General features: G+C 43.6%; 1 protein-coding gene across 1 annotated transcript in view; it reads right to left on the minus strand.

The window, feature by feature from the left end:
• UBE2J1 (ubiquitin conjugating enzyme E2 J1) overlaps positions 1–13,817 on the minus strand; it is a 62,589-nt gene continuing 48,772 nt past the window's right edge. Inside the window, exon 8 of the mRNA XM_065400604.1 lies at positions 1–1,084. Within this exon, the coding sequence (XP_065256676.1) occupies positions 815–1,084 (270 nt within the window). The 3' untranslated portion in view covers positions 1–814. The remainder of the gene's footprint in view (positions 1,085–13,817) is intronic.

Consider the following 13,817-nt stretch of genomic DNA (forward strand, 5'->3'; position numbering starts at 1 on the left):
TGTAATGCATTATGTATATTTCTGGAATAATTAAAAGACAATAGCTCTGGGTAAATAATTATATTACATATTTATAACTATCGCAATAATAGACGTTTTATATAATCTTCAAATTTAAAAACGCAAGATATACAATTGAGAGTATTAGAAGACGACATTCAAATCTTGCAAAAGATTATCCAATCTAACTTTCAAAAAAATTTAAAAACAAAAAAAATAAAGCAAACAATTTTCTGGCCCCTTTTTTTCCCCACAGAGAGCAGTCTCAGAACCAACATTTCATGCATTTTTCTAGAATTGTCTTATTGTAAATAAAAGTGGTTACAAAATATTATCCCCCTCTGAATTAAGAGCACACACAATTCAACGCATAGACACTGCGTTTCATTTTTAAAAGTCCTTCTCCAATGTAAATTTTTATACTCACTCAGATATGGGTGACTATCTGCACCCATGTTCCACAGAGAAAAAGTGTTAAACCCCTCTCTTTTTTAATTGCCTCCTTTTATCAATAAATAAGGTAGCCACAAATGATATTTTCTTTCCCCCACCCTTTACATATTATGCTCACATTCAACCAAATTGTTTCTCCAAGTATCTAGTGGGTGTTCATGGATCATTAACAGTTGTTAGTATTCATAGAAATGTCAACATTTGTTATCCTTACAAAGCAATGTACCTAAAGGTATATTAACATTCGTAAGGACTTAAAAGAGTAAATAAAAAAGTAATCTTCTGTAAACAGTTCTCATGGCATACCCAATACAGAATATTTAATGAAGCATTCAAGTCACTGCTTAAGACAGAGACAATCTTATAACTCAAATATATAGTCATTGGCCAGATATACCCGTCGGAATATAAGAGCTGCCAATGCTAAAGTCAGAAGGACAATCAGAACAGTTGATCCAGTGTGGCTTGTGTTGACTCTTGGTTGCTGCACCTGATTAAAGTTAGTTGAAGATGGTACTCTTCTCTGACTCTGCTGCTGGGCACGGCGCTGGCGAGGGCTCATGGAGGTATTATTAGATATAGGCTGAGTATGCTCTTGATTAGGTGGTGTGGAGTTATTCTGAATTTCAGACTAAAAAGAAAAAAGTGAATATTGTTTTTAAACCGAGACAGTCCGTGCATCAGCAATGTACATACCTCTACATTTAAGAACAAAGCCTACTCTTCCAATGTAATGTTATGATCTGAAAGTCAGCTACAGGTGATAGCCTCTTTATGGTATAGTTTCAACCAACTTCTGTTATACAGCACTGTTCCAAACCCTATGGCTCTCTAGCCAAACATTCAGAATAGACATCCTTCTACACACCTCCCAGCCTTGTTCTCCCAACCACTGTCATCCCAACTACATAAGGTACAGACAATCACCACTCCTGCCTATCATATGCTATTGCTCCCACTGTTTGTCTCTGGATATTGTAAAGAGGCATTAATGTAGAAATTATCTGCATTAAACTACGTACATAAACAATTTGCCTGTCAACTTAGGACCTTGCCTCAGGAAGTATGTACCACAGGACCTAACTACATAGTTCAATTCCTTGCTATGTTGCACCATACGCTACTTTTATGCAGTTTCTGGACTTTTGCTCATTCCCTTGCTGCACTGAAGGAGCACAGAGGTATTTGTCATTTAGATAATTTGATTCCCCATGCGTCTGATGAAGTGGGTATTCACCCACAAAAGCTTATGCTCCAATACATCTGTTAGTCTTTAAGGTGCCACAGGACTCTTTGTTGCTTTTTACAGATCCAGACTAACACGGCTACCCCTCTGATACTTGATTCCTCATGAAATTCCAAGCCACTGTGTGTAAGAAGCACTGTTCTACAGGTTTTAAAACTTGTGTCTAAAAAGCTGTCTCTACTCCATGGTTTTGTGTTTTCTTTGTCATAATGGCTACCTCACATTTTGGGTCCCCTTATCTCAACAATGTTTTCAAGTGAAATATTTTAAATGGTTAAATAAAATATTTTATCCTTAAACTAGTCCATAGCGTCTAGGTACTTAAGCACAAATGGTTTACACTGCACAAATGGAAAACACTGCAAATTATATTGGAACTGACGTTAAAGGATGAAATTGGCCATAGAGAAAGTTATAAAAATAGTATACAAAGCTGAGCAAAATTAGGAATTTCCATATCACAGGAAACCCCAAAATTTGTTTTCAGCCCAAATCACGAAAAAAATCTAAATGTTTGATTTTGGTTTACTGAACTAAACCAAAATGCTTTGTTTGACTGAGTTCAAATTTAAATTTTTTATTAAAGTTAATGTTTAAAATGAAATACACACGAGTTAAGAGGCAAGGTACTGTACATCTGGGGTCAGGCTTGGGTTATGGGGGGGTTACAGGTATCGTTTGCAAGGATGAGAATATACATACATATCGCATAACCTGCATAGACCCAGATTGGGTTGCAAGGGTTTTTAAAGTGTCAGTGGATAAGTGGGCTCGGGTACACCACCCATGGAATGAATAAGGAGTCCAAGTCAGTATCTGTGTAGTGGATAAGTACATGGGTGGGGCGCGTCCCTCGGTCCTTCAGGGAAGGAAGTGGGTTATTTCCCTGATCAGCGGTCTTGGTTACTCAATGCGGTATTGACAGTGTGTATTACACTGTAATTTTCCCCATAGTGACATGTTGGCTCTTGAGAGTTGTAATTTGGGAGCCTGATCTCTCCTGGCTGGACGACATCTTCCATAATGCACCCAGTCTTATGACTCCCATTATGCACCATGCAGTTCAGTCACAGGGAAATCCACACTGCATTATGAGACACATGGTCCTCCAGGTATCCTGGCCAACAGCAGAGAATGGAGATCTGAACTACAACTCCCACAAGGAGACTTCGGTGTGCAATCAAAACTAATGATGGACAAAAGAAACACTGACATGTACTGAAAAGAAATCCTAATGTCCATGAGATATGTTGTAGGACAAAGGACTCTGGAACTCCAAAGATTCACCTTGAAGTTTCCTTTACATGACATTTCCAGCAGGGGTCTAAACAGGTACAGAACTTCAAATCCAAACAGTTCTGGCCAGCTCTCCTACCATCCTCATGTATCCTAGAGTGCCCTCACAGCCATGCCGACCTTTCTCCATTATATGAGTATGGCTTCTTCAACAGCAGAGATGATTTCCACTGCAGCCACACAGCAGTAAGGACCTATTCAGGCATGCACTGAGCCTACAGGAATGTTTCTAAGGAAGACCTAGGACCACTCTTTAAGCAAAGGGCAAATTATGCACATATCCCATTGATTTGTAGGTCTGTCCTGGGTGGCAGGTGGCGCTAGGGCCAAAGAAAATTAGATTTAGAGACTTTTAGATTTTGAAACTTTAGATCCACAGAAACAACTACATCCACCACAACGAGAGAACAGTGAAGCCAGGAAATGCAGGAGCTGGACACTAAGAAGGGAATGGGGTTCATTTTCCCAAAATGAAAAATAATTTTGTTCATCCAATATGTCTACCTACAGACTATTCTATGTTATTTCCAATAATTATAAGAGGCCATATATATTTATATTATTTGGAAACATTTCTTAGTATCAATTATCATAAAGATGGGATCAGAATGATTAGTGTGTGCCATCCTTGGCTATTCAGCAGGGTTTCTTTGTAAAACTGTAAAATCTGTGTTTAAAGGTTCTCAACCTGCGGCCCAATTAGGACACAGCTGCAGCCCAGCTCAGCTGTGTGCTAAAGGCCGCAGGCTCCAGACTGCCCTGCCAGGCAGCGCGCTCCTGGCTACCGGCTCCCAGTTGGGCTGCCCTGCCAAACAGCAGGCTCCATGGTCCAGGCTCCCGCCGGCCCCGCACGGTGGGGCTCAGGGTCTGGGCAGCTGGCCGCCTGCACCCCCGCGGCAGGCTCCAGGTTCAGGGGCCTGGCTGCCCCCCAGTGGGGCTCCCGGTCTAGGCAGCTGGCTGCCGCCCGCCGCCCAATCCCCTGCAGCGAGCTCCAGGTCCGGGCAGCCAGCGTGGCTCCAGGTCTGGGCAGCTGGCTGCCCCCTGGTTCCCCGCAGTGCACTCCAGGGTCAAGGTCCTGGCTGCCACCCTGGCAGGGCTCAGTGTCCGGGCAGCCGGCTGCCACCTGGCCGCCCGCAGCAGGGAGGGAAGGTCCCAGAGCAGCCAAATTGCCCCCCCTCTTTCGCCTCCTTTTGGCTGGACCCCGCCAAACACCAGTTTGGCTCCAGTTTGCTATCAAGCATCTCCCTGGCTGAGACCTAGGATGGGAGACAGTCATTGTCTTTTAATCTGGAAATAATGACAGCAGAGAGTTGTTGATGTAACAAGGAACCAAGAAGGAATGCTGATAATTTCATGGCTCACAACCATTGTTTCCACTCAGGGGGCTCATAGAGCACTTAGTTTCAACTCAGTTTTGTATCTTTAATAAACGGATCCCGTTATCAGAATGCCAGCTGTTCTGACAGAATTTCATTGTTGGCAATGAGGTGTTCAGTGATGGCTAATACCAAGGCCGAAAGACAACCATGTAAAAATGTGATGGGAGTGCCTGTAAGTGGGATGATCCCTAACCCCATCCTTCCAAGAGCATACAGACCCTGAAATAGTGTCCAAAGTCACTCCTTTCCTAGGGTGTGGCCTGTATTGGTAACTTAAAACCAGTAACATAACATTAACCTCAACCTAAGCTTACTTTGAGTGTGGGTGTTTCTAGGGTCCCTCTAGGACCTCTTCTGGCTCAAAAAAGCCAGATTTCCATTTTTAACCTGCCCTATACTGGGGGACTGAGCAGCCCACGTGGAGAATATGAGCTAAACCTTTTCTGCCTGTAGTGTTCAGATGACATAAAAACAAGGTGGATGTCTGGATTTGCAGGCATTTGATAGTGCACTGAACCCTCAAGAAGGTAGGAGAGCAGCAGGCAGGTTGCAGCTGGGCTTAAAGGCTGAAGCTGTGCATCTTTGATGGTTTGGTATGAAGGACGTATTGTGGGATTGGTTCACACCTCTTGCATACCTCTGATGGGTGAATCACATTCATTTATATTCTTCACTGAAGGGAGAATGATCATGGGATTCATACCGGTGTGAATCTGAGTCAGGATTTAGTGGGGGGAGGAGGGCAGGCACAGAAGATGCTTTTGTCAGAAATGTGTGCAAATCAGCTATTACAGGGAGCTGTCAACTCTGCTTGTTTAAACTGGATCTGGAGGAGCGTGTAGCAAAAAGGTCATCAGGGTCTTTTGGGATACTGGTGACAGTGATTATGTACAGGAAAATCAGGTATAATGTTGCTCAACTTTACAGGGAAGATAGGCACATTTAACCAGGCACAGAAATGTCATTGGGAGAAGTTAGGATATGTCGACGCTGCATTTGAGAGTGAATCTCCCAGCCTGGTCAACAGACTCACACTAGCATGCTAAACATAGCTGTAGAGATGTTGTGACTCATGCTGGAGCTTGGGCTTTCAAGCCTAGGCAGGGGAAGGATAGGCTTGAGCGCCTGAGCTCCAGCCCGAGTCGCAACATCTAAGTATCAATTTATTTTTCACATACTAGCGCGAGCCTTGCTACCACAAGTTTGTATACCTGGCTTGGGAGGCTCACTCCCAGATGCAGTGTAGACATCCCTGAGGGATCAGACTGAGGGGAGACAGAAACCCAACAGCAGGGTGCGAGTTGTGGCATAGCTATTTGCTGGTGCCCCTTGGGCAAATACCAGTGACAGGCTCAAAGGGGCTGGCTCCCAAAGGTAAACATAAGACTTGGGAGATACTGGTGGATCTTCCTATCCTGGAGGAAGGAGGGGGAAACCTTGAGTCTTCTCATACTGAGATACTGATGAGAGGATTCAGAGGTGATCTGAAACCTAGGTGTTAGTTAATCTGAAGAGGCCCAATATGGGTAATTTGACATAGAGGCTATTTTTTAACAGTGCACTCCACCCAAATAAAAGTGTTTTAACACCGACCTCCCCCCCAGTTAAAGTTAATAACATCACAGCCTTCCACTTCAAAATCCATCCCTGCAGCTATGCTTCATTCTCTTGCAAATCTTGATCAACAGACGTACCATGTGTGACGTTATTGACATGAACTGTGACCGTATAGATCACTGTGGCAACCAAGGTCCTATAGTTGCACCAAATCTTGTACAAAGGAGGTCAAGTAAGATGGCTATGGAAAGGTTGTAATTTGCTGGTTATGATTATGCAGTCTGTATGTGTGTATTGGCTATGAACTTGTATCTCAATGTATTTGATTTTAAGTAGCATCAGTGAAGCATTTGGTCAGCTTCTTGAGACTGGGCACTTATTCAGAATAGTCCTATCAAGAAACACTTAACTGACAATGGACTTTGGGAGACGCCAATCCACATCTGAGCCTTCCTGGGAATGTTCAAACTAACGTAAACAATTGCGTCGGCATGCAAAAAGCTGAATCATTCATGGACATGTGACTTGCCCAGGTGGCTACAAACTCCATCTTGTTGCTGTGATTTTGCACAGAAGAACAAAGGGGTTTCCACCCACAAGAGAGAGAATATACAAGGCCCTGAAGCCTCTCCATTTTGTCTTCAGCTGACTCAAAAGATGGCCTCTCCACCCCAAAGAGATGCCAGAAAGAAACTGGGACAAAGGACTGCAACTATGGGGGTGAGAGTGATTGCTGGACCCAGGCCATAAACCACAACGTTGATCTGAAAAGGAATCATAGAATCATAGAATATCAGGGCTGGAAGGGACCTCAGGAGGTCATCTAGTCCAACCCCCTGCTCAAAGCAGGACCAATTCCCAACTAAATCATCCCAGCCAGGGCTTTGTCAAGCCGGGCCTTAAAAACCTCCAAGGAAGGAGACTCCACCACCTCCCTAGGTAACGCATTCCAGTGCTTCACCACCCTCCTAGTGAAATAGTGTTTCCTAATATCCAACCTAGACCTCCCCCACTGCAACTTGAGACCATTGCTCATTGTTCTGTCATCTGCCACCATTGAGAACAGCCAAGTTCCATCCTCTTTGGAACCCCCCTTCAGGTAGTTGAAGGCTGCTATCAAATCCCCCCTCATTCTTCTCTTCTGGAGACTAAACAATCCCAGTTCCCTCAGCCTCTCCTCATAAGTCATGCGCTCCAGACCCCTAATCATTTTTGTTGCCCTCCGCTGGACTCTTTCCAATTTTTCCACATCCTTCTTGTAGTGTGGGGCCCAAAACTGGACACAGTACTCCAGATGAGGCCTCACCAATGTCGAATAAAGGGGAACGATCACGTCCCTCGATCTGCTGGCAATCCCCCTACTTATACAGCCCAAAATGCCATTAGCCTTCTTGGCAACAAGAGCACACTGTTGACTCATATCCAGCTTCTCGTCCACTGTGACCCCTAGGTCCTTTTCTGCAGAACTACTACCTAGCCATTCGGTCCCTAGTCTGTAGCTGTGCATGAGATTCTTCCGTCCTAAGTGCAGGACTCTGCACTTGTCCTTGTTGAACCTCATCAGGTTTCTTTTGGCCCAATCCTCTAATTTGTCTAGGTCCCTCTGTATCCGATCCCTACCCTCTAGTGTATCTACCACGCCTCCTAGTTTAGTGTCATCGGCAAACTTGCTAAGAGTGCAGTCCACACCATCCTCCAGATCATTAATAAAGATATTAAACAAAACCGGCCCCAGGACCGACCCTTGGGGCACTCCGCTTGAAACTGGCTGCCAACTAGACATGGAGCCATTGATCACTACCCGTTGAGCCCGACGATCTAGCCAGCTTTCTATCCACCTTACAGTCCATTCTTCCAGCCCATACTTCTTTAACTTGGCAGCAAGAATGCTGTGGGAGACTGTATCAAAAGCTTTGCTAAAGTCAAGGAATAACATGTCCACTGCTTTCCCCTCATCCACTGAGCCAGTTATCTCATCATAGAAGGCAATTAGGTTAGTCAGGCACGACTTCCCCTTGGTGAATCCATGCCGACTGTTCCTGATCACTTTCCTCTCCTCTAAGTGTTTCATAATTGATTCCTTGAGGACCTGCTCCATGATTTTTCCAGGGACTGAGGTGAGGCTGACTGGCCTGTAGTTCCCCGGATCCTCCTTCTTCCCTTTTTTAAAGCTGGGCACTCCATTAGCCTTTTTCCAGTCATCCGGGACCTCCCCCGATCGCCATGAGTTTTCAAAGGAAGGAGTATAGTCTGTGAAAGCAGCTTATTGGAACGTCTCTGAGGGTGATTTACACCTGTATTCAGTTTCCTACTGTATTAGGCTTAGACTTGTGTGTTTTGTTTTATTTTGCTTGGTAACTTACTTTGCTCTGTTATTTCTTGGAACCACTTAAATCCTACTTTTTATACTTAATAAAATCTCTTTTGCTTATTAATTAACCCAGAGTAAGTAAGTAATACCTAGGGGAGCAAACAGCTGTGCATATCTCTCTATCGGTGTTATAGAGAGCAGACAATTTATGAGTTTACCCTGTATAAGCTTTATACAGAGTAAAACGGATTTATTTGGGGTTTGTATCCCATTGGGAGCTAGGTGACTGGGTGCTAGAAACAGGAACACTTTCTAAGCCGTTTTCAGTTATGTCTGCAGCTTTGGGGATGTGGGTCAGACCCTGGGTCTGTGTTGCAGCAGATTAGTATATCTGGCTCAAAAAAGGCAGGGTTCTGAAGGCCCAAACTGGCAGAGAAAACGGGCTCAAAAGTAGTCTCAGCACATCAGGTGGCAGTCCCAAGGGGGTCTCTGTGACCAAACCCATCACACCATGTTTTAATTTTTTTAGCATCCACTCGTCATCTATAATTTAGCAGATCAACTGCATCTTGTCAGTTGCAGTCCTGTAGTGAAGTGGTTCCTTCACAGTGGCAGCAGCCCTGTGAAATCAAAAGCTTTTAAAAATAAAGACATGAAGACAAAAGAATGGTTCCTTTAACCAGGAGGCAGTGATACAACCACTGAGATCCATTCTACGATTACTCCATTCTCCGCTTAGCTGATTATTTAAGCATGGCGCTATATACAAAAACGTTCATAGTTACTGTCTAGATAAGAACTTTTAAAATTTGCTGATGTTTATGATTTGTGGAATCTGTTTAAATATCTAGTATCACATCTATCCCATTGTTTATTTAAAGAAATAGCATATTAAAAAAAAAACGAATCCAATTTACTGTTACTAGAGTGAAGCCAGAATGTTGTCCGCTACCCTCATACACAGTATTGATGTAGCACTTAAACCGTATTCCAGTTTTTAATGTAACAATATTAATAGATGAACAATAAGCCTGCTCATATAAACAATCCTGTACTGTAAAGATATAACTTATGACAAGTTTTGTATAACTAACTCAATGGTTTGCCCTCAACTGGAATACTTGTGGTAACCTTATCTCAAAAAAGACACAGCAGAAATAAAAGGAACTTAGGAATGGCTGACAAATTATTAGAGGCATGGACAAACTTCTGTTTGAATAAAGAATGGAACGTCAGACTGTCTAGTTTAGAGAGAAGACAAATAATAGGAGAAATGACAAATTAATACAGAATAATGTATGATACAGAAAAGATAGGATGGGTGGATGTTGCTATTAATTATCTCCTATATTACATGAACAGGGCAACCTTAAATGAAACAGGAAGGGAATCCTTTTAAACACAATAAAAGGAAACAATATTTGCACAATGCACTTGTGGAACTCATTGCCACAAGACGAATGAGAACATTCACAGTTCATTAGATATTATAAGAAACTAAGGATCAATATACACCCCCACCCCGATATAACGCGACCCGATATAACATGTATTCGGATATAATACGGTAAAACAGCACTCCGGGGGGGCGGAGCTGCGCACTCCAGCGGATCAAGGCAAGTTCAATATAACGCGGTTTCACCTATAACGCAGTAAGATTTTTTGGCTCCTGAGGACAGCGTTATATCTGGGTAGAGGTGTAAATCTTTATGCTTCAGGGCATATGCCAAGCACCAATTAATGTAGCTTATGAAGAAGTGTCCCCATAGATAGGTTTCCTCTATAACTAACTACTATAGGGTTTCTTGCACCTTTCTTTGATACTGGCCACAGTCAGAGACAAGATACTGGACTAGACGGACATAGTGCTGTGACTATTACTGTATCCATTCCCGTCTGAATACTTTTATGATTGCAAAGAGAATATGCCAGTATTTTGCATTGAGGCAGGCACAAATTGTAACTTGTAAATTTGTGTACTGAAATGGCCCATTTGCAGATTTTGATGTCATTTTTACACTGCCTAATTGACTTCCTCAGGAGTTATGTTAAATGGATGCCCAATTCAAGAATCACTGTTATTTTGAGCAGTATGTTATTAGTTAAAAAACCTTTCTACAGCAAATGTATGCTCTGCATGCACTGAACCAAAAAGCAACCCTATACTTAGGAGAAATTAAAAATTATGTTGGCTATTCAAGAGACAAAATGAGGCACATAACTGAATCTAAGGCTACATCTACACTACGGGGGGGGGGGGTCGATTTAAGATACACAAATTCAGCTACGCGAATAGCGTAGCTGAATTCGACGTATCGCAGCCGACTTACCCCGCTGTGAGGACGGCGGCAAAATCGACCTCCGCGGCTTCCCGTCGACGGCTCTTACTCCCACCTTCGCTGGTGGAGTAAGAGCGTCGATTCGGGGATCGATTGTCGCGTCCTGACGGGACGCGATAAATCGATCCCCGAGAGGTCGATTTCTACCCGCCGATTCAGGCGGGTAGTGTAGACCAGGCCTAAAACAGAGAAGACTGATGTACTGGAAGACCCAGAAGAAGCAGTAACTGGGTTTTTAAATTTTTATTAAAAAATACCCTCATTTTTGTGGAATGTATCTTTAGGATGGATTTGACTAGGGAGGCTTCTTGGAAAATTGGGTTTGGGAATGCATTCAGCACATCGGATGAGAGTGGAAGATGGAACTTAGACAGGAATGGAAAATCATGATATACGTAGCATCAAGGTGAGCAATTGGCCCAGTTGAGAGAGGAACCAAACAACATTTGACATTAGATATGCCTATAGCCTAAAAGGCAAGAACAAGGAGTTCAGATCTCATGCTGGAAATCATCAGACAGAAACACACAAAAAACCATTACAACATATAATCAAGTTTTTTCGAGGAGTAAAAAAATAGAAGTACTATGCATACTTTAAATTAAATTAATTAGAACTATGGGAAATGCAGTAGCATTGCTGTTATAACACCTCGCCATTATTAAAAGAGAAATTGCCACTAGGAGCTAGCAGGCTTGAAGACTGAAAAAGAAACACTGAATAGTGAACAAATGCAGATCTAGAAAACCATGAGTTTCTTTACCTCACTGATAACTGTGGGCAATATTCCATCCAAAGCCAACAGAATGGAAACAATGCTCAGCTGATGGCATGAGAAATGCACCACTTCCTCTCCACAGGGAGGAAGGGCCATTGATGGTGCAGAAGAGGGAGAGGGTGTGCTCTCAAAACTGTGCAGAGCCAGAGGACCTTTCAGAAAACCCTGTGGATCCTGATAAAGTAACAACTGCTTCACATACTGTCCTGGACATCTTCCTCCTAACAGTATTATTGTCTTTGTTGTGCTGACACCAATTCAACAAACAATACCCCTTCTCTCCTTCCAAGTAGAGCAGGGTTAAAGTCATTGAGCAAAAGTTATTGCTGAAAGTAACAAAATTAACTTCAAAGGGGAAGTCTGCTGGAAACGGTTTTGTTTTCTTAAAACTCCTCACCTCTTCCTCTCCCTTTACAACTGGACATATTTCCCACATTTCTGCAGAGCATAACTACAATTTGTTCAGAGACTGGCTACTACTGGCAAGAGGATGAGAATGCTGCATAGGCAACGCTCCCCCCTTTCTACTTTCAGCATGATTACTATTTTGTTCCTCTGTGCTGTGGCCAGGAGTTTATATATCATCAACCTCCATTGTACCTCCTGCCCAGAATGCCAATTACATGGCCCACAACCGCAGTTAAGGGCCCTTTTAGTACCTTTACCAATTATTGAAGTCCCTGTCGAGAGGATACCCATGGATCTGATAGGCCCACTGGAGAAGTTGGCCAGGGGCCAGACTGTCCTCGCTGTTCTGGACTATGCCACCTGATACCCAGAAGCTGTCCCCCTACGAAACGAAATGTCCAAGACGATAGCAAAGAATTTGATTCAAATCTTCTCTAGGGTAGGGATACCTAAAAAGATCTTGATGGATTAAGGAACGCCCTTCATGTCAAAGCTGATGAAGGACATACAGGCCTTACGAACCTCAGTCTACCATCCACCAACTGACGGCCTTGTTGAACGCTTTAATAGGACACTGAAGAACATGATACGGAACGTGGTGAGCCGGGACAGAAAACATTTGATTAACTTACTACCTTACCTGATGTTTGCAATAAGGGAAGGTCCCCAGACTTCCATTGGGTTTTCCCTGTGGCATACTGGAAATTGCCAAGGAAGACTGGGAAGAACAGCCTAACCAGGGGAGAAACATCATTGCTCATGTAATGCAGATGTGGGACCGAAAAGCCCAAGTCACCCCACAGTGTGGGAACACCTGGAAAGAGCACAAGAGGCTCAAAAGACCTATAATAAATCGCCAAGCGAAGGTTCGCAAATTCCAGATGGGAGATTGGGTAATGGTGCTAGAGTCCACAGCTGAAAGCAAGCTCCTGAACAGATGTCAGGGCCCATATGAAGTAATAGAAGCCGTCAGGGAGATTGACTATAAGATTTAACAGATTCTACCATGTCAAGCTATTGAAGCCCCGGCAAGACAGAAGCTTATGTGGTCGCCCTAGAGACGCCACCAGAATATCCCCATAACTGACCCCTGAACAAGGGGCAGAAGTTATCAAAATGACTGAATGAAACCACAGTGTGTTCTCTGAGAAGCCAGGCAAAACCACAGAAGTTCATCATCACAGATACCGAGTAAAGGTGAAGGTTAAACCATATCGGATCCCAGAGGCAAAAAGAGAAGAGATCAGTACCGAAGTTAAGAGGATGTTAGATCTAGGAGTCATTGAGTACCACCATAGTCAGTGGTCCATTGCAATCATTCTGGTACTTAAGCCAGATGGCACTACGAAATTCTGGAATGACTTCGGAAAATTAAACGAGGTGTCCCAGTTTGATGCTGACGCCATACATCAAATAGGTGAGCTAACTGACCAACTGGGGAAAGCACAATTCTTGTCCACCCTTCAACCTGACCAAAGGATATTCGTAAATTCCTCTGGCAAGGGAAGCCAAAAAGACTGCTTTTTCGACACCAGAAGGATTGTACCAGTACACCGTCCTCCCTTTTGGATTGCACAGGGCTCCTGCAACCTTACAGTGGCTCATGGATAAGCTGTTACATCCACATGCCAAGTAAGCCGCCACTTACTTGGATGATGTGGTCATACATAGCCCAGACTAGGGGATGCACCTAGAAAAGGTGGAAGCAGTACTAGATACCTTGAGGAAAGTGGGTCTCACTGCGAATCCCTCCAAGTGTGCAATAGGTCTAGTGGAAGCCAAATACCTTGGGTATATTGTGGGGAGAGGCAAAGTGAAACCCCAACTAAACAAGCTAGAGGCGATACAAAGTTGGCCTCGACTGATCTGGAAGAAACAGGTCAGAGCATTTCTGGGGATTGTTGGCAATTCATTTCCCACTTTGCTACCAGAGCATACCCATTGATGGACCTCATAAAAGCCTGTGGCCCAGACATAGTGAAATGGGCCTGCGCGGCTGAAGAAGCTTTTGCAGATCTGAGGACAGCCCTCTGCAGTAATCCGGTGCTAG

Source organism: Emys orbicularis, chromosome 3 (assembly GCF_028017835.1).
Source record: "Emys orbicularis isolate rEmyOrb1 chromosome 3, rEmyOrb1.hap1, whole genome shotgun sequence".
NCBI lineage: Eukaryota > Metazoa > Chordata > Testudines > Emydidae > Emys > Emys orbicularis.